This window comes from Ctenopharyngodon idella, chromosome 7 (genome assembly GCF_019924925.1).
Source record: "Ctenopharyngodon idella isolate HZGC_01 chromosome 7, HZGC01, whole genome shotgun sequence".
NCBI classification, from domain to species: domain Eukaryota; kingdom Metazoa; phylum Chordata; class Actinopteri; order Cypriniformes; family Xenocyprididae; genus Ctenopharyngodon; species Ctenopharyngodon idella.
In genome coordinates, this window is record NC_067226.1 from 35,175,557 (window position 1) to 35,194,905 (window position 19,349).

At 37.3% G+C, this 19,349-nt stretch overlaps 1 protein-coding gene across 2 annotated transcripts; it reads right to left on the reverse strand.

Annotated features, from left to right (window-relative positions):
- Positions 1-667: 667 nt before the first annotated feature.
- Positions 668-17,600, reverse strand: supt16h (SPT16 homolog, facilitates chromatin remodeling subunit). 2 transcript variants are annotated; one of them, XM_051901219.1, is made up of 24 exons: positions 17,236-17,600; positions 16,298-16,390; positions 16,038-16,208; positions 14,237-14,389; positions 13,851-13,997; positions 13,572-13,723; positions 13,316-13,488; positions 12,526-12,616; positions 12,336-12,409; positions 9,072-9,184; positions 8,868-8,933; positions 8,558-8,656; positions 8,358-8,473; positions 7,811-7,964; positions 7,454-7,581; positions 6,030-6,292; positions 5,375-5,493; positions 4,882-5,120; positions 3,772-3,847; positions 3,533-3,702; positions 3,201-3,330; positions 2,673-2,799; positions 1,852-1,926; positions 668-1,361 (listed from the first exon to the last, which is right to left on the reverse strand). In XM_051901219.1, the coding sequence occupies exons 1-24, from the start codon at positions 17,299-17,301 to the stop codon at positions 1,255-1,257; spliced, it is 3,102 nt and encodes a 1,033-aa protein (XP_051757179.1). In that variant the 5' UTR covers positions 17,302-17,600; the 3' UTR covers positions 668-1,254. The 2 variants fall into 2 exon arrangements, with proteins under 2 accessions (XP_051757179.1, XP_051757178.1); XM_051901218.1 differs by having other exon boundaries at positions 2,667-2,799; positions 17,236-17,598.
- Positions 17,601-19,349: the final 1,749 nt, after the last annotated feature.

Here is a 19,349-nt window from a genome sequence, read left to right on the forward strand (position 1 = left end):
TCCTTCATGCTGTGGAAATACACACCAGAAGAGAGAACACAATGAGCGGAGCGCTAAAAAGAGCTGGGGCTATAAAAGGTCTCTAAAAAGTGCAAATTAAACTATGGGCATGTGATGTTGCAGTTATGTTGTTGATTAGCAAGTCATGAAATTACCAAAACGTGCTAATAAATTACCTAACTGGTACGTCGTGTGTGAGCTGGGAGGAATCTGCATGCATTTTTGGTGTTAATTCTATTCATCATAGGTTTTAAATTTGCTAGTATTGTGTATTTACCAGTGCAAGTAGATTCTAACCTTAACCCAAAATACCACTTTATGTTGTGTTTTTTGATGTGTGCTGGCTCATACTTTTGTTTTAACAAAAACTAGTTTGGGACTGCTATTTAATAGCCTTACCTTATGTTTTTTCATCAGTGTTAGTGAAAATTCTTACAATTTGTGTGCATGTTAAGTAAAGTGGGACGGTACTTGTGTGTGTCAACCTTTTTTGAGAAATAAATTTGCTTTGTTTAAATTCCTAAAAATGTGAGTCGCGGCTTATTGACCATGAGCAAACCAGCTGAGAACCATTGCAATAAACCACTTGACATGAAAAGAAAATCCTTGATCCAAAAATAAGCTTTAAATGAGAAACAAACAAGTTTTTTTTTTGTTTTTTTTTAAATTTCACTTAACTTTTATTTAAAAAAAGAAAGAAAAAACAAAACAAAAACAATATTTGATTGAACAATACAAGACTACCAATCCAGAATGAGCAAAGAGTATTAAAGGGAAAAAAAAAAAAAAAAAAATGTTTACAATGTGTGTGTTTGTGTCCCCTCGTATTAGAAAAAACAGAAAAAGCACAAAGTGAATCATTTTGTACTAACGTAAAAGCCATGAACGCCACGTGTCTATTCAGAAATGAACAGGACTGGTGGGAGAAAGAGAGATGAGCCGTAAGAATGAGTGTTACGTAATGCTCGTAAAACACCAACACTACGTCACATCTACTGCTTCAGAAAAGCGCTCACGCACACACACACACACACCAGAGGGATGCCAACGCAGGAAAATCCAAAGGGAACGAGGGGTCCGTCCATCAGCTGATATGAAAACCACTATCCTACAGCACACATCAGCGCTGGCCGACGCTATTTACATCAAACACAGTGTGTGTATGTGTGGAGGGGGCAGTAAAAGAGGACTGTGGGAAACTTGTTTGGCAGTGTGTGTGTGTGTGTGTGAGTGAATGAGTGTGTGGGTGTGTATCTAATGTCGCCTCTTCTTCTTGCTGCTGGGTGGCGGAGCTGACGAACGGCCTTTCCTCTTCCTGTTTGTAGTCTCTTCTGCGTCCTCATAGTGACTCTCTCGATCAGCTGATGGACAGAATCAAAAGACTGTCAAGAGTCTGTACATTTCAGTTACAACATATCTTTAAAGGCTTAAAATGAGTTTTCCAAACTCCTCTGAAATAGGGAAATGCTACTATTATAATAATCTTAAAATTAATTGAATAAATACTTAATACATTAGTATTTACTTCAAATAAGCTAAAATGGACAATATATTCATCTAAAAAATTAAATAATCTTCAAATAAGCCATCATAATTTTTTTTTTAAATATAACAAATTATCTTTACGTCAAATAAGCCAAATATAGATTCATCTAAAAAATAAATATTAAAAATAAATTATAAATATATTAAAAATAAAGCAAAATACATTTAATGTTATCAAAAACAATAAAAATAAAACAAAAAAAATTCACCTGTGCCGTCTTTCCATAACATACTAATATCTAAGAAATCCTCCAGGAAGTGACATCATTCTGGAGGGGAAACAGTAAATGAATGAACTGAACTTACCTTTCCTGGCTTCCTCCTCCAGTTCATCCCAGTCTTTTCCGCTCTCCTCCTCGCTGCCTAGAGACGCGCTGTAATCTGAGATCAACAACCACACATCAGACGCACAATCACTCAGACAACCAATCAGGACTGTGATCACGGCCACTGCGACGAACTAATCAATTCGTGTTTCCCATATCAAATACTGTGTTAAAATCATTTAAATGAGTAACGACAATCAGTCCTCATGATGCACAGATGAGAGTTTCAATCGTTCAAGGTGCTGAAGAAACGTCACCTGACACTCAAAGAAGCTTCAGTACCAAAGACAAATTCATTGAATCACTCACTCTATTTAAATAAAAAATAAAAGAAAAGGAAAACAGCCTTTTCTTCGGTTTCTTTCCATTAAAAAAAACAAATGTATTCATGGAAATATATTTCAATTCTTCTCTATAGAAGTGTGTCATTTCTGCTCAACCAAAAAGAACTCTACTTGGCAAAACAAAACAGTACTCGCTTACACAACAACTTCATATTTCCAAGCCTGAGAAAAATGACAATTTTAACAGGTTTTCCACAATGTTTGGTGCCTCCAACATGAGGTGACGTGACAAAAGCTGCGTTCACACTACCACTGACTTTATTCGCTCCCAAAAGTGGCTCTTCATTTGCATTAAGCTAAACATCTCAACTTTGTCGCATTGCTGGACCCACCTGTGTCACTGTTGCTCGTGTCGCCGGAAATCGCCAGCTCAATATTGAAATGAATGGGATTGTGACGCTGTCGCTGCGTGTCGCTGGTAGTGTGAATGCAAAACTGAACTGATCCTTACCATTACCTGAGTCCTCCGTCTCTGACGAGTAATCTTCATCACTGTCCTCCTCTTCCTCCTCCTCCTCATCAGCCGAGGGGTTAAAGGTCTCGTCCTCCATCTCAGACTCGGAGTCCTCCTCTGCTCCGCTTCCCTGAGACACACGGACAGAAACACCACCACCGTTAATAAAGGGTGAGTATTTAAAGAGGGCCTATTCTGCTTTTTTCCATGTTCATCTTTCTTTAGTGTGTAATGTTGCTGTTTGAGCATGAAAAATGTTTCCAAAGACCCTCCAGCGGGAGTTATTCTCTATATCAGTGTCACTGTTCCTGAACTCCCCAAAACGCCTCTATTGTAGTCTTGAGTTTTCTTCCGGGAACGAACATCACAATATTCCTCATTTAAATAATTCATATGCAGAATAAAGGGGTGGGGCCTGATTGAGTTAGTCAGCAGTGTGTTGAAACTGGCGGTTATGTTAAAGTGTCTCAATGATACTAAAGCACTAAAATAAGACGCCCAGGTCAAGTTGCTCACAGCAAGACGTCTCACCTCACTCTCAGGATCGAGGAAGGACCAGCCGCCCTGATCGAAGAAGCCCTCGGGGTCATCCACTATAGTCTTCATGATCTTGGTCCAGTTCAGAGACTGGACGCCCTCGGTGTACTTGATATCACACGAGCTGCACACAGACACATTCACTAATCCTGTTAACATTAGCCAGCGACCGATAAAGATTTTTTTTTGATGATATATTATATATATTAGCCAATATATTTAAAGATAGTAAATAAATTTAATTGCATCAATTGTAATTCATTTTACATATACAGCCTTGGCGATATATCAGTCGATTACTAGCAGAAATCTCAACAGGAGCTTACTTGAGCCACTCTTTGATCGGATCCAGAGAGTTGACAGGCACGGCGTTGATCATGGTGACTTTCTTGTTGTAGTCTTTATAAACGATGACCACGTCGAAGTTCTTCAGGTGGAACTGGACTCGCTCAAAATGAACCAACTCCACCTCGTCGAGCGTCACCACGAAAGGAGGCTGTGAGAGAGAGTCGACTCGTAAGAACGGGTGATTGTGACTGTATCAGTTGTGTGGCGAGACACTCACCCACTCCGTGACGTTGCAGAGGGAGCTAGACGTGGGCTGCAGCAAGCAGGTGCTCCTGTAGGGGGCGCCCTGGAACCTGAAACAATCACGCGAATGATGTCACATGATGGCGCAATAACTGCTTAGAAATTTGGGACAAAGCCACTGGGTATCATTCACTAATAATTACATAGATTAGTTATATTTATATGTACAGGAGAACATCTCATGAAAACTTTATACCTACTTCATGTGTACGCACATGAATTTGTTCTTAACCTTGATCCAATATTAGAGCAAAACACAAACCAAACCATTGCCATAGAAGGGCTTTTTGCACAAACCTCATTTTATAGACTTTCGTCACTTACTGATAAACACTGCTTTCACTTGCTGACGTTTGCATTCTCTTTGCAAGTTTTGTGTTCCCGTGTTTTACCCAAAAATTGGTTTACAAAAATTTAACAAAATTTGGTTAGTTTGCACAAACTTCTGCAACTTTTGCGTTACCCTGATAAACTGTGCATTGTTTGCAAAACTTTTCAAAGAAAATTTGAGTTTGCGTTAACCCCCCAAAAACACTTTTATGTTAACCCCCCCCCCAAAAAAACACTTTTGCATTAACCCCAAAAAACCCACTTTTACATAACCCCCCCCCAAAGAAACACTTTTGTTAACCCCCCCCAAAAAAACTTGTTAACCCCCCAAAAAACACTTTTGCATTACCCCAAAAAATGCTTTTGCGTTAACCCCAAAAACCAAAAAAACCTACTTTTGCGTTAACCCAAAAACCCGATTTTGCATTAACCCAACCACCCCCCCCCCAAAAACACAAGAAACACTTTTGCGTTAACCCCCCAAAGGAACACTTTTGCGTTAGCCCAAAACAACCTGCTTTTGCTTTAACCCAAAAAAACCCCACTTTTGTGTTAACCCCCCAAAGAAACACTTTTGCGTTAACCCCTTAAAAGGAACACTTTTTCGTTAACCCCAAAAAAAAAAAAAAACTGCTTGTGTTAACCCCCCAAAGAAACACTTTTGCTTTAACCCAAAAAACCCCACTTTTGTGTTAACCCCCCAAAGAAACACTTTTCAATCTGCACCTACTTTATTTAAATTTTTCCCACTTACCCGAGATCTCTGAAAGGAACCTCAAACTCCAGCTCTTCCTTGGTGAGGGACTCGACCTTCTCGATGAAGTTCTTGAAGGCGGATTTAAGTTTGTGTCGCATTTCTCGTTCCATCTGTTCGGCGTAGAGGTCGTCGCGATCGTGCATGTGCTGGTGTTTGCCCAAGTCTGTTGTGATCTCGCCCACCTCTGTGTAGAACTGCACGTCCGTGTGACGCTTCTTACCGAACATGATGGCATTCTACGACAGTCAGAAAACTTCGTTAAATTCAGTCAATGTATTGAGAGAAACAGAAAATGCGTTCAGAATGGAGCCCGTTGCACCAGGGTTAATCGCTAATTAAAACTAAAAGTAAAAAACTAAAGAGATAAAAAACTGTTACATGAAAAATAAAAACCATTTGAAATAAAATACCTAACTTAACTTTTTGTAGTTGCTAATTGTAATGCATCATTTCTGACTTTTTTGATACTAAATGACACTGCGTCACACACCTTCAGATGGAAATGCAGCACAATGATCATTTCCCCGTCGCAGGGCTGGAATATGGCGTGTTTGATGTTATTGTACAGGATGTCAACTTTATCTCCGCGTACTGACGTGAAACGGAAACCTGTAGATGTGAAGACAGTCAGTCGTTTGTGATTAATGAGTTTTATTTGATAAAGGTTGAATGAGTAGCTTGTTAGGAAACAATTATTGCAATTGATTGATTACATTTTAATACTTCCTGCTCAAATATACAAACTAGGGATGCACGATATTGAAGAAAAATTGACATCACAATATTTATTTTCTTCTGTAATATACTGCGATATGGAGAAAAAGGAATGCTCATCAAAATGACTTGAATAGCTGTATTTGGAAAGAATGAATCATTCTAGAATGAGTGGGGAGATTTTTTTGGGGAAGTGCAAATAATTTAAACTGGAAAGTTTTTTTTTTTTTTTTTTACCCCTAAAGAGTGTGAATCATCTTTTTAAACGCTGAATGCTTTAGGATTTTGAGAGAAACTTGGCAGTTGGCGATTTGACAATCACACCAAGCCATACCGATATTGTTTCGATATATCGTGCAGCTCTAATACACCCAAATATCAGCATCATCAGTCATTAAAAACCCCATATTAATGGACTAATCCTCTCTCACCGTTGGTGTGCGCCTCCAACGAGCCCTGCATCCTCTTCTGAGCGATGTTGGGCCGAATGTAAAGGTCTTTGAGTTTGGGGTTACTGCGGTTGAGGTTGATGACGAGCGAGTCCTGTTTAACGATCCCCTCCTTCTCCTTCTCCTCTGCCTCACGCGTCTTGTAGCGCTTCTGCACCTCCTTGATGATGCGGAAGGCGTTCTGCAGGTTGGTGGAGGGAACGGAGTGATCGCCGGGGGATTTGAGGTTAGACGCGCGGTATGTACTGAGAGGAAAAAGGACCGTGTTAGAGTGCAACTTAAATGTTGTTCAAAAAGTCATGCTTAAAAATTCTGGAACATCAAATTAGGTTAAGGTCAAAAATGTTTGTAAATCTCTCATTATCACCAAATATTGGATTTAATCTTTTTGACAACTTCTTTTCTTTTAATTAGTACAAAAAGTACACAAATTACAGAATAAAATTATAGCCCTGTGTAAGAAAAGTCAGCAAGATTTAGTCCAATGCGACAACATGAATGGTTTTAAAAATGAACACGAATGTTCATCACGAAAAATCACTGTGTTAATGTGTCTGTTCAGACCAAAACGAACATTTGAACAATATGACGCTTCACTTCATAGAGATGAATCCATTGACCAGCGCTGTTCCAGTCATGGGAAATCCCCTTAACCACTGAACGGATGGATACTATTAACAAAGAGATCGCTTTCCTCATTCAAACTGATTTTTCCCCCTATGAATATATGATTGACCTGAAGAATGAAAGCTGTATCACATACTTGGAAATATATGAGCAATATCACTAAAAAACTAATTTCATATTTAATGTCTTTTAATAATTCAAGCAGTTTTCAAATATCTTTTCATAGATATAGCTGTTTTCAAGGGTTTTCCAGGACTTAAATTTCAAAAAGTCAAATTTAAGTACTTCAAGCACTTGGTGGCACTCAAAAACAGACACAAAAGTGAAACGCAGAAGAATCCAGAAGCGCTTTTTTTTTTTCCTTTTCCCCCCTTGTACTTTCGGTTTTGGTGTTTATTAACACCAAAAATCTGGATAGGATAAAATGAATTTATAAAACTGCTGGTCAAATAAGATTGGTTAACTGGGTTGAACAGCTGTTTAGAAACACTGTTTGAATACATTGAGCTTGTTTGGCATTTTTTTCCCCCCCGGAACAGGAAAATAGCATTTGGAAATCATGTGTGACCAACATTCGTGAAACGGTCTTTTCCGAGAAATTACAATTAGTTTCTTGAATGTGGCCAGAAAAAAAGGCCAAAAAAGCCTATCAATTTTTGCACTGAACGGCATGCAACAAATCATTTAAAAAGTTTTACAAGCAATTTATACACATTTGTTCGGCTCGTGTTTCATGAATCAGGCCCAACGATGGATTTCAACATCATGTAGTCTCTTACATCTCTTTGACAAACGTGGCTTCTGGGTTTGGGAAGATGTTGCCCTCGTGACGCCCCAGCGAGCTGCCTGGCACGAAGAAGTTTATCCTCAAATAGGTGTAGTCTCCTTCCACAGACATACTGATGTTCTGCACACACACACACACACACACACACACACACGAGAAACTCAGATTAGGTCAAAACACGGGCCAGACCGAGAAAAAATTTTTCGTAACAATGCAAGTTTCCAAATATTTCTTTAATATTGTTGTTTAATATATCATCTTAAGAAAAACATTTTATTCTTGAGAATGTTTGATGAATCTGGCTCCAGATTTCAGATCTCGAACAATGAGGGCGGCGAGGTGCGGTTACCTTGATGGTGGCGATGTGAAAAGGTGTAGCGATGCCAAACACAGGCATGATGACCGTCTCGTACTTCTTATCGATAAAGATCTTCATATCTCTGATATCCTTCTCCCGGGGCATCTGGGATACATTCTTATATGACACATTTGACTTTCTGGCTCTGAAAGTAACATTACGAGAGAAGAGTGTTTACATCAAATCGCTTAACATACAGATTCAACATAATATAATACAAACATTTTTATAAAATTCAAGTTTTTCTGGTTCCATCTCACAAAATAAGTCCTTCAAAGTTTGTCATGATAAAAATCATCTCATGAAAGACCAAAAACAGACAAGTTAGTGCGACAATAGTGACATTTTGGTGCTTTTTCACCCTTCAATAAATGACCATGAGTCAATCTAGTATTGACACCTCATACACAACTTGGTCAAAAAGGGTAGAAGCATCTTTTTCCTACCACAGGATTTATATCAAATAAATTTTGAAATTCTTGCATTTACATCAAACTAGCACAAAACGCGTGTGCTGTAAATGCGCTCGTCCCCTTACTTCTGGATCTGCTGTCCGCCTTTCTGCTCCGTCAGACGACGCTTGGCCTCCTCGTTCACCTGATTGGCCAGTTCTTTCTGGTGGGCCCGCCTCTTCTCCTCAGCTGTCATCTCATTCTGACCAATCAGATGACAGCGAATGTGAGCGTACGTACAAAACAGATGATTATGTGATGATTAACAAATAAAGGCAGTAAATACCCTGGTTCTGTCTGCCAGCAGGGCAGCGCCACGAGCTCCTTTCCCCAGCAGATCATCTGCATTATTGTCCTCTTCCTCCTCGTCATCTTCATCATCATTCTAGAAATGAACACAGAAAACTGTTTAGCAGGCACAAAGCGACAAGTTCCTTCCAATAATAATTTTTTCAGACCGTTCCAGCGGTTTCCATACAAAGTTGCAACTTTGAATATGGCATGAAACATTTCAAATAAAGCACCGTGATCAAGAAATTGTTGGATCAGCGAGTTCTCAAACTGAAACAAACATGCAGGAGACGGACTGACATTACCTTGAGGAAAATGCCGACGTTTTTTATCTTCTTTTTCACGGGGGTGAGGATGGTGGCTTGATCCTCCTGCAGACAGACACATGAAGAACAGAACGGTCAGACAGCCGGGATCGCTGGATCATTGAAAAGCATTTAATAGAGATTCACTCACAACGGGCACTTTCTAGCCCATGAAATATTAAGAAGGTAAAGAGCATAACCCACCTCATTGATCTGTATGGTGTCTCCAACGAAAAGGGCGTATTTTTTCTGCTCGTCTTTCTTTCCCTCTTTGTTGATCAAATCAGCAAGTCCCAGACTGATACTGAAAACCATCCCTTCACAAACACACAAGCATCAGTAACCACACGATTAATCCAAATAAAGCTGGAATCACGATATAGCTCAGACTGATTATCAGCATGAACAAACATGAGTGTTTCAGAGTGAAGCACAACACTGTTCTTCTACACCCGTGCAGCTCACGATTGTGTTTCAGAAGGGCTTTTCACACTTGAAATAGTTAACCCTGGGTCGTTGTAAACCTCTGGTAAACAGAATCCTGGGTTATCATGCTTTATGTTTCACACTGCTCATAATTTACCCGGGGTTAACAATTGATCCTGGGAATTCATAAGCTGACGTTTCACATTATACATTTCTAAACCCAGGTTTAACATTCTTATTTGCGGTGTCAGTGTCATTGATTGGATAAACGCAGCGCGCGACCTGTTAACATAGGCTAGCTCTAGCATTGAGCATCCTCCTATTGCCGACTGTACTATCAAGTTTACAGAATGGACATAATGGACTATAAAAAGGTAAAAACGAAACTGTCTCCCCTTCACTCAAATTGTCACATTTTCTGTCAGCATTTGACATTTTTCCTCTCAAACACTGAATTTACCGTTTATATACCATGCGCAGCGTTTCCGTGACTGAAATATGAGTATGTGATTGGTTGTCTGTAGCTAAGCGTCTGGCTGTAACATTCTAACACCGCTTCATTTCACACTGTACAAGTTTGACACCGCAATGCTCCGGAGCAGGGTTTCATAACCCCAGGTAAAAAGCGGTGCTAACCCCACTTCTAAATTACAAGTGTGAAACGTTCCTTTACCGCGGGTTAAAAGCGGTGTTTAGAACGACGATAACCCGGGGTAAAGTGTAGTGTGAAAAGCCCTAGAGTTTGGTTTATAACATGTTTTTTTAAAGATGGCTGCCGTGTGTTGCATTTTAAATTTGCAATGAGAAACACTTATAAACAGGCTGTTGTCAACAAAAGAGAAGTTTTAAGGGCTTCAAAGATGAATGAATTTAGACAGCCATAAATATTAGTATGGAAATCAGTAATTGGATGGAATTGATAAATCAGTTGATTCATTCATCCCATCTAGTTAATTATGTGTCCCCATTTATTCATTAATTGCTCCAGGTTTGCACAATCCATCAAAAATGTGTTATATATATATATATATATATATATATATATATATATATATATATATATATATATATATATATATATATATATATATATATATATATATATATATGTATGAAAAGTTTGGTTCCAAAACATGATAAACGCCTTTTTTTTTTTTTTTTTTTTTTTTTTTTAATTAATTGAGTTTCTGCCAAAATCAGTATTGTATCTGGTCGGTATAGAAAAAGTCAGTTATTAATTTTGTGCAAAATGCGATTTCCGTCGTGTTATTCCGTCATGTTTTCTCTCCTTCTTTCCAAAACGTGACACTCTCCAGTCTGCCTTCTCTGCAGAATGTGATATATCCGCTCAACCAATCACAGCGCACCATTCCACGCACTGTAAACAGTAATGGCGGCGCTCTGAATACACCCGGCATCCTAGTTTTCCTTATCTGCTTTGTTCTTTGTGATCAACAAAAACAGAAAAATGAATAATTTTGACGGCATTGATGAACCTGTGGTGGTTTCTGCGGTGGGGAAGAAACGTAAGTCATCGAAATGTAGTCATTTAGGTGAGGAAATTAAGAAGATGAGGCACTCGAGTCGGGAGGAGGAAAAATGCCGGCTGTTGCTTGTTCCACGACAGCATCAAACTTCTGTCACGGTCCCCAAAACTGAATCATGAACAGTTTTTAAAAGCCGTTTTTAATACCAATGTACTCTGTAAATGTGTTTATTTTAACCGTGCGGTGGTGCCAGATACTCTTTAATCGGTAATGACAAACAGAGACATAATTAATTTATAACATTAACAAGATGACTCGTTGAATTCATTTTAGGAGCGACGGCTGAATGTATTTTTAGTAAAATGCCTGTATATAAGATTAGTATTGACAAAGCTCAGAGGCTGTCGCATATGTGAATCAACTTACTTTGTTGTGTATTTTCAATATGAAAAATAACTTTTATATTGATGGATTAACTGCATTTGGAAAAAAAAAGAAAAAAAAAAAGCCATTTTTATAATAAACCTTTGAAAATCAAAATGTAGATTTGAATTTATGTTTTTATAACCAAAAGATGCTATGTGAAAGTTTGAAACAGAAAATAGTGGTTTTCATCTCGCTGCTTTCTTGGTAAAGAAAACACCTTTTTACTCAAATTAATCAAAATGGATTTATAGCGTTTTGGAACCAAACTCTTCATATGTATGTAAAGTTATTTTATGGTCATATTGAGTGGGAAATATATTTTCTCCCTCAATATGACCATATAATAACTTTATTTTTCTGACCAACTGTATCATTAATGATGAAATGTGTGATGAGTATATGAACAGGTAGTTTATGTTATACGCCCAAGCTAATATGTTGAGAATTTTATGTGTTCAGATCAGGTTAAGATAAACCTTTTTAGAGCATATTGTACTTCTTTTTATACAGCTCCGTTGTGGGTTAAGTTTAAAAAGTAAGCTTCAGGTTGCCTACGATGACTGTATGAGGATTCTGTTGTGGAGCAGTGCAAGTGATCTATTTTGTACGTCAAGAGTAAAATATTTTATGGTTTAATGAGAAATTTTATGTATAAATGTATTTGTCGGCTGGATTGTTCACAGAATGCTATTCTGATGCTGTTGTCAAACCCTAGGCAAAGTGTTGTGTACTACCAGTCACCTATGAGAAAATATTGGTGTAACTGTCTCTTAAGTGTTTTTTTTTTTTTTTTTTTTATTGTATTTTGTATTATTTGTTATTGTTTATTTTCTAATGGAGCTTGAGTCTGGAAAAAAGTTGAATGAATGAAGATAAAAAATAAATTAAAAAAAAAAAAACAATCAGAATTTTTATCAGAAGCTATTCGATTTTCTTGATACACAAACAAAAACATACATTGAACTTTACACACAAATACACTTGTCAAACAGCATCATGAATCTTTTAAAAATGCTAAATAAAATTTAATTACAGGAACAAAATACTTCTGTTAATATTTTAATGACAATACAAAATACTGTACAATACAGATCAATCTGAAACGATCAAGTATTTCACACACACTCACCTCTCTTTAGTTTGAACTGATTTTTTGCGTTCAGCACGAGCGATCCTTCTCTGAACTCAATCCCCATGGCGAACCTGCAGCACACACACACGTCACACACCTGTGATCGCGGCTCATTTCACACGCTTCGTATTGATCATTTACAGTGCCAACAAACAGACAACACATCCCGAGGGTTTCAGACACAAACCCGAGGTTTTTCGTGAGCTTGCTGACCAGGTCTGGTTTCTCTTTCTTGACGAACTCCAGGACGATGTTGTAGGCGTCACAGAGCTTCACACCTGATGGACAGAAACAGATTATCACACTGTTCCTCAACACACACAACGCCTGAAGACTGAGTATAAACAAAAGATTCAGAAAAATCACAAACACTATAAACATGCATCTTAGTTCAAACAGAAAGCATGTAATGTATTTAAGTGCCGTCAAGCGATTAAATTTTAATCTAATTACATGATGAGCTGTTTAACTAATTTAATTAATCATGAATTAATTGCTTATCAAATTTGGCTGAGAAATTAACCTCAAAAGATTTAAAGTCATTGTGTTAAATGATAAAAGCATTAAATAGACTTTAGAAGGAAATAAATATTTTATTTGATTCAACAGAATTTATTACACAAACTTTTAGGCTTAAACGGCCATGATTATGCATTTAAATATATTTAAATGCCAATTCAGATGCAAATATAGCAGTCAACATTTAAAGTGGATTAAAAAAGTTAATCAAATTTGTCCTAAGAACTAAGTTGTCCTAAGAAGAAGGTTTTAGGACAACTTTGAAAGGTTTTGATCCACTTCAAATGTTGACTAGTGTATATATTTACAGACCAAAACAGCTTGGTTACAAACACTCTTCAAAATATCTTTTTAGTGCTGCCAAAATTAACAAAAGTCATAGTTAGCGAGAATTGGACTAACCTAAAGTGTGACCAAAAACATTAATTTTTTATTCTCTGGCTCAGAGAAACACTCACCATGCTTCAGCTCTTTGAGAAGCTCCTCCTCCACCTGCAACAGGAAGTTGTAATTGTCCTGCATTTCCTGCGGCGGGTCGACCATGAGCGTGCGAACCAGGTTCGAGCAGTAGGACTTGTACCGGATCCCCATCGCGCACGTTATCGCTCCGAAGTGCATGTGATTCTTATCGCTGAGAGAGACAGTCACAGACATTTAGCGTCTAAGCTAGTGTCATTTCAGAAGAATGAGCTCCGGAGGATTTCACCATCTCACCTGACGACGCTGAATTTGAGGCTGTAGTTGCCGCCACTCTGGATGATGGGTGGGTAGCACATCTCCACGGTGGAGGGGTCGACGCCGCCCAGATACTTCCTGTCCTCGATGGCCTTCTCGACAGACTCGGCCAAACGACTGTGCTTCACTTTCTGATCAACATCCAAACAGAGACAGACAGATTCAAAGACAAATTTGTAGCTTTTTGACTTTGACAGATGAGAAGTTTCCCATCCTCTGCGTTATACGCAGGATAAAGTGTGTTGCGCGTGAACAAACCTCGTCTGCGTCCACAATCTCCATCACTCTCTCCTTGAAGAACTTGGTGAAGACGTCACTGGTGATGGCGGCCGCCTTCTTCATGAGCGCCAGCTCTCCGTCCTCCTTTACGGCCATCGTATACGCCACCACTGTGCTGATGTCCACCTGACGCGCCAGCGGAAGAGCATTCGGCATTAATTATTTCATAGTAATCACAACAACGGCATGACGATGACCTCAATGCTTTAGTATATCATGTAACGGTTACAAAAAAAACAAACTAAAATTGAAACTGAAAATATAAATTAAATAATAGTATGTAAATAATATTAAAACACAGATTAAAAAAAAAAAAATGTATGTGTGATTTAAAAGAAAAAGCTGGAGGTGTAACCGGATCTGACCTTCTCCAAGCCCTCAGCCGTGATCATGTCGCTCCAGTTCTTCATGTATTCTCCGGGGAATTTGTCCTTGATGAACACGCCGACCGTCTTGCCGTCTTTACTTCCACGAATGGCTTCGATCATCTTCTCAAAGTTCACCTGGTTGCTCTCGTTCTGTCACACAAGCAGATTTAAGACACGTTACCGTTTTAAACCATTGATCTGAAACGCTTTGTATCCATCAAGACAAATACGGTCGTTTGTAACATATGACGTGTTCAAATTGGGCGGCATGAAATGTTGAAATAATACTGATATCATTATTATGGCTTATGTGCAGACTGTGATTTAACTGAATCGATGCGCTACCGGTTTCTGAGCTTTCAAATGACGTCCATCTTATTATGAGATTCAAGAAATAAATACTGTTTTGGTGCTGTTTAATGTGGCGTGACAGATCGCTGAAGCGCCTCAGTTAAAGAGAAGCGGCAGCACGGAGCGCATGTGAACATCCTCTCCTCCGCTTTAATACCAGTTACAGCGCGAAATAAACATCTGAAGGCATGTTAAAATATACAGTACATCTTACCGAAATCGGTATCATGTCTCGTGTAATAGCTCAATCAGTGTTTCAACCTCGGAAAGGCTTGTAAACAATGTCACATAACGTAACATTTACCTCAGAAAAACATATTCAGTGACCATAAACTCATTAGTCAGCTAGAAAAATGAACTATAGAGAGCAGCATTCTGATAAATACATGCACCGTTACATATTCATTATCATTTTTAATGGTCTTCGATATTTAATGCATGTTTGAATAAATCAGTTATGACAGCCACGATTTAAATGTTTATATTTAAAACAAAAAAACAAATTGGAGTAAAAATATGATTATGTAATTCTAAAGTTTATTTATTATAAAAACATTGAGTGTACTTAAGTGTTTGTATATAAATAAGTTATTTAACCTTCAATATTATAGTAAAGTAGTACCAACTGACTCCCATGTGTAGTTCACAGCATTAGTTTTTTCCTCTAGATATTTTTTTTCCTCTAGAAAATTTGCCATGTACTGTAACTGATATAATACATCCAAAATCGAATCGAAAGCATGTGAATAGAAATCGAATCGTGAAAATTGTCAAAACCCATTATAATTTTACAATAACATTTTTTATTACTCTTTTTTTTTATTTTACAATAGTGTTATTACAATGCAATTCTTATATTTTTATTCTAATATCACAATAAAATAATTTTATAGTCTTACTGAATTGGTTAAAAACAGTGGGAATGTGGCCTATGAAGTAAAAAGTAATTTTTCAGGTTAATTTTTTTATTATATAATTTGCTTTTTTTTTTTTTTTATAAAATTTAATAATATAGTATATTATAATTATTATTATTATTATTATTTTATATAGTAAAACAACTCTAGAATGATTCATTCTTTCCAAATACAGCTATTCACGTCATCTGGTGAAAACCCATGTATTTTTTTTTATATCATGATGTCAGTTTTGTCCAATATCCAGTAAGGCCAAGTCTGCGGTTTTCCCACAGAACTGGGCTACTTTAACACTGTTGCTGCGGGTTGTTTTTCATGTCTGCGGGTTGAAGTGAGCCCAAATAACATGATATTTAGCCCCTGGAATGCAAATTTTACCAGGGGAACCCCGCCAGAAATGCAGACTTCACCCCTCAGAGTGTGGTTTTTACTGGGGGACCCCCCATGAAATGTGATTGGTCTTGTTTTGAGTAGTAATTGCGTGGGTTTTGTTGTGAAAACCTGACAACCCTGCCAATATCGTGTCACACCTTTTCCCGGACGAGCAGCGTGATCGGAGGAATCCCGTTTGCGTTCTCGTTGCCTTTGGTTACGGCCACCTGCTTCAGGAACTCCACTTTCTTCTTACTGGCCAGAAAAATGATCTTAGTCTCACAAAACACCATTATAGTGTCGGTGAGCTCGTAACCAAACAGCCACGTCTGCCGGAGAGAAAACAGAAACACGATTACTGCGCTGTGAGGGTGTAACTACGGTATCATTACTGCATAAATACGGTGTTTCATTGCACCTGAAGCGCTGTAGATTTGGCGTAGACGATCTCCTCATCGACTCCAACAGACACCACAATGGCGTCCACCTTCCCGAACTCATCTTCACCTTTCTGTGATGGAGAAACGGGATTATGGTGCAGAATTATATCATCAAGAGTTATGAGAAGCCATTCAAACACTTTTCTACAACGGTTTTTACTACTATATACAGTTATCTTCACAATTCCACAATAATTGTCAGCTTTTGGTATAAGGAAATTTTTCTATACAATAAAAAGTAAATAGTATACATTACAAAATAACTAACTGCAAAACTTCCATATCCAAAAATATCAGTGCTGATGGAAAAGAAAGAGTATTCAGATTGCTCTTCTGACATGATTTAGTCTTTCATTGATCGTTGTAAACAATAAATAACTAATAATAATAATGATCATCTCTTTCCCACCTGCAGCATGTCTCAATATGAGCTAGCTCACAGCTACATGCTACATCAGACAAAAGTTTTGCATCCACATAAAACTTTTATGTGATAAACATTTACTAAAACACAAACGAAACACAAAGGCTGGTTTATGTTACATCTACTTCATAAACGCGAATAAAAGCCGAGCGGAAATGGCGTGAAAACATTGTATGCTAACAGGCTAACACATTAGCCGCTACGCTAATCACAAATAAACGGTGTGAAATAACCGCGAACTTCAGCGTTCCGTTACGAAAAATAATAAAATAAACCACACTACAGACTGTCAGATACAAATGGAGTCGGTTGAGTGTGTTTATATAACAGTTATATGGAAATGAGGCCTGAGAACGTGTGTGTGTACGAGTGTGAGAGAGGATTTTCAGCATCACATACGCGATTAAACACATCATAAATGAATAATTATGAGTGAATATGATCGATATGATGGGTTAGTGATGTTTATGATAGACGTTGAGCTCTCTGTACCTTCCAGTTGCCGTAGAGTCGCTTGATGCGGCGGTAAAACGCGTCTTTATCCAGATTCACCGCCATAATATCACATCAACACACACACAAACACTGAAGTGAAGAGAGAACACACACACTCACTTATACACACACTCACACACGCTCTCTCGTGTGATTTTCACTATTTCCACTCTCTACTCGACGATAGGACAACAACAAACGCGAAAATATGAAAAATACTTGTTCAATAATTCCAAAGTTGTCTATTAAAAAGAAGACTCTTCTTCTTTAAAATGTATTAATTTTAAGTGCTCATTCGGTGTGTGGATGCAGTGTGATGATGTTAATATATCGTGTTAAAACACGCATGTGTGTCTGATCTTTAGCTCCGCCCTCCTTCTGCATCTATTTAATATTTATTTATATATTTAGAAATCATAGGCGATAACCTGTTTTTATTCGAAATGAATTGTATTAATTTCTTTGTCATATGTATATATTTATTTATTTATTTATTTATGCTGCCATTTTGTGTCTATTTAGAGGCGATATGTTTATAATTATTAGCATTATTAGTATTATTTTGAACTATAATGCGCGAATGTTTAAAATTATGTGTTAAAAAGCGGAAAACGTCATACGCCTGTGTTTATTTATTCACTATATATTCGATATTAAACACATTAGTGGTATTTATTATGGCTTTTGTTTTCCTGCGTTTCCCTCCCTCACAGAAACTCCCGCCCTGACACTCACGTCATCGGGTTAGCGCCAAATGAAATCCCGCCGTTGCGGTCACATGCTCTCACTCAAGCTCCGCCTTGGCCCTCACATCACCGCGTTCTAGCCGTCCGCGCGCACGGCTTTTTCCCGCCATCTAGTGTCATTCGAAAGAGCGCGAATTCCATCATAGCACGTGGGGTTGCCTCGCGCGCTCAGACCAAACGGGCCATTATGTTTAATGCGTCGCATTTTCAGATATACAAGATGTTTTTTAAAAGAACTTTTTTTATTTTGTCAGCGGTTTAAGGCAATTATCAAAATATATAAATCACTACAGAAACTGCGAGTTTCAATATATGAAAATTAACCACAATTCTCTTCACAATTTCAGTTTTAAGGACAGAATTCGCTAAAAAATTAAAATGATTATACTAAGTACATATGAACAGTATTTATTTAAAATATGTATAGGTTACTATATAGTGCATAATAAAACAAATAGTTAATTAATAAGTAATAATAATAATAGCAGCCTATTAAGTAAATAATTGAACATCATTACATTCTTTTTATAACTGAAATATTTGGACATTTAACACTTAATTTAACACATAATTACACTAAAAATGATTGTGAATACATGTAGGGCAAGTGCAAATGAGTGTATAAACTAAGCTATCAGGCTAATCCTGGTATCTGTATGCTATGCTAGTGCATAAGCTAACTAATATAGACATTAAAGGGTTAGTTCACCCAAAAATGAAAATAATATCATTTATTACTCACCCTCATGGTGTAATGAGGGTGAGATAAAAAAAAAATCTAGTGCATACATCTAATGCATATTTGTTAGAATGTAAGTTACATTTAAAAAAAAAAAAAAAAAAAGTGTAATTACAGTTGACTTGCTACTTAAAATATTTAAACATAATTTTAAACCAGATAAAACCACTGCTGGAGAAAACTATTTATGACCTCAAACCTTAAAGTTTCTGATTTAATTATTGCGACAACTTCCTCTTTAACTAATATAATTTGTCATTTAAAAACATTTTTTTTCTGTAAAATCACTGCAGGGAACTGAAAGGTTTTAATTGAAGAATCACCACAATTATAATTAGAAAAGCAGATGTAATGAGCAAACAAACACATCATTTTGTTTGATTTTTTTTATTTATTTTTTTTCCATTTGATTGTTCAACTCTCAAACTCCCCAACAGAACTGAGATGATGATAAAACAGTCCAAAAAGTAAAAGAAGTGAAGAAAAAAAATCAAAGAAAAATCATATTTTTGTGAGCAGTGTAATGTATTTTTCTGTACAATATAAAATCCATTAGTTTTTGTCCCACAGCGTCACAGTAAGTTTTAAAAAGTTTTACTCCTGACGGAAAAGATAATAAAACACTC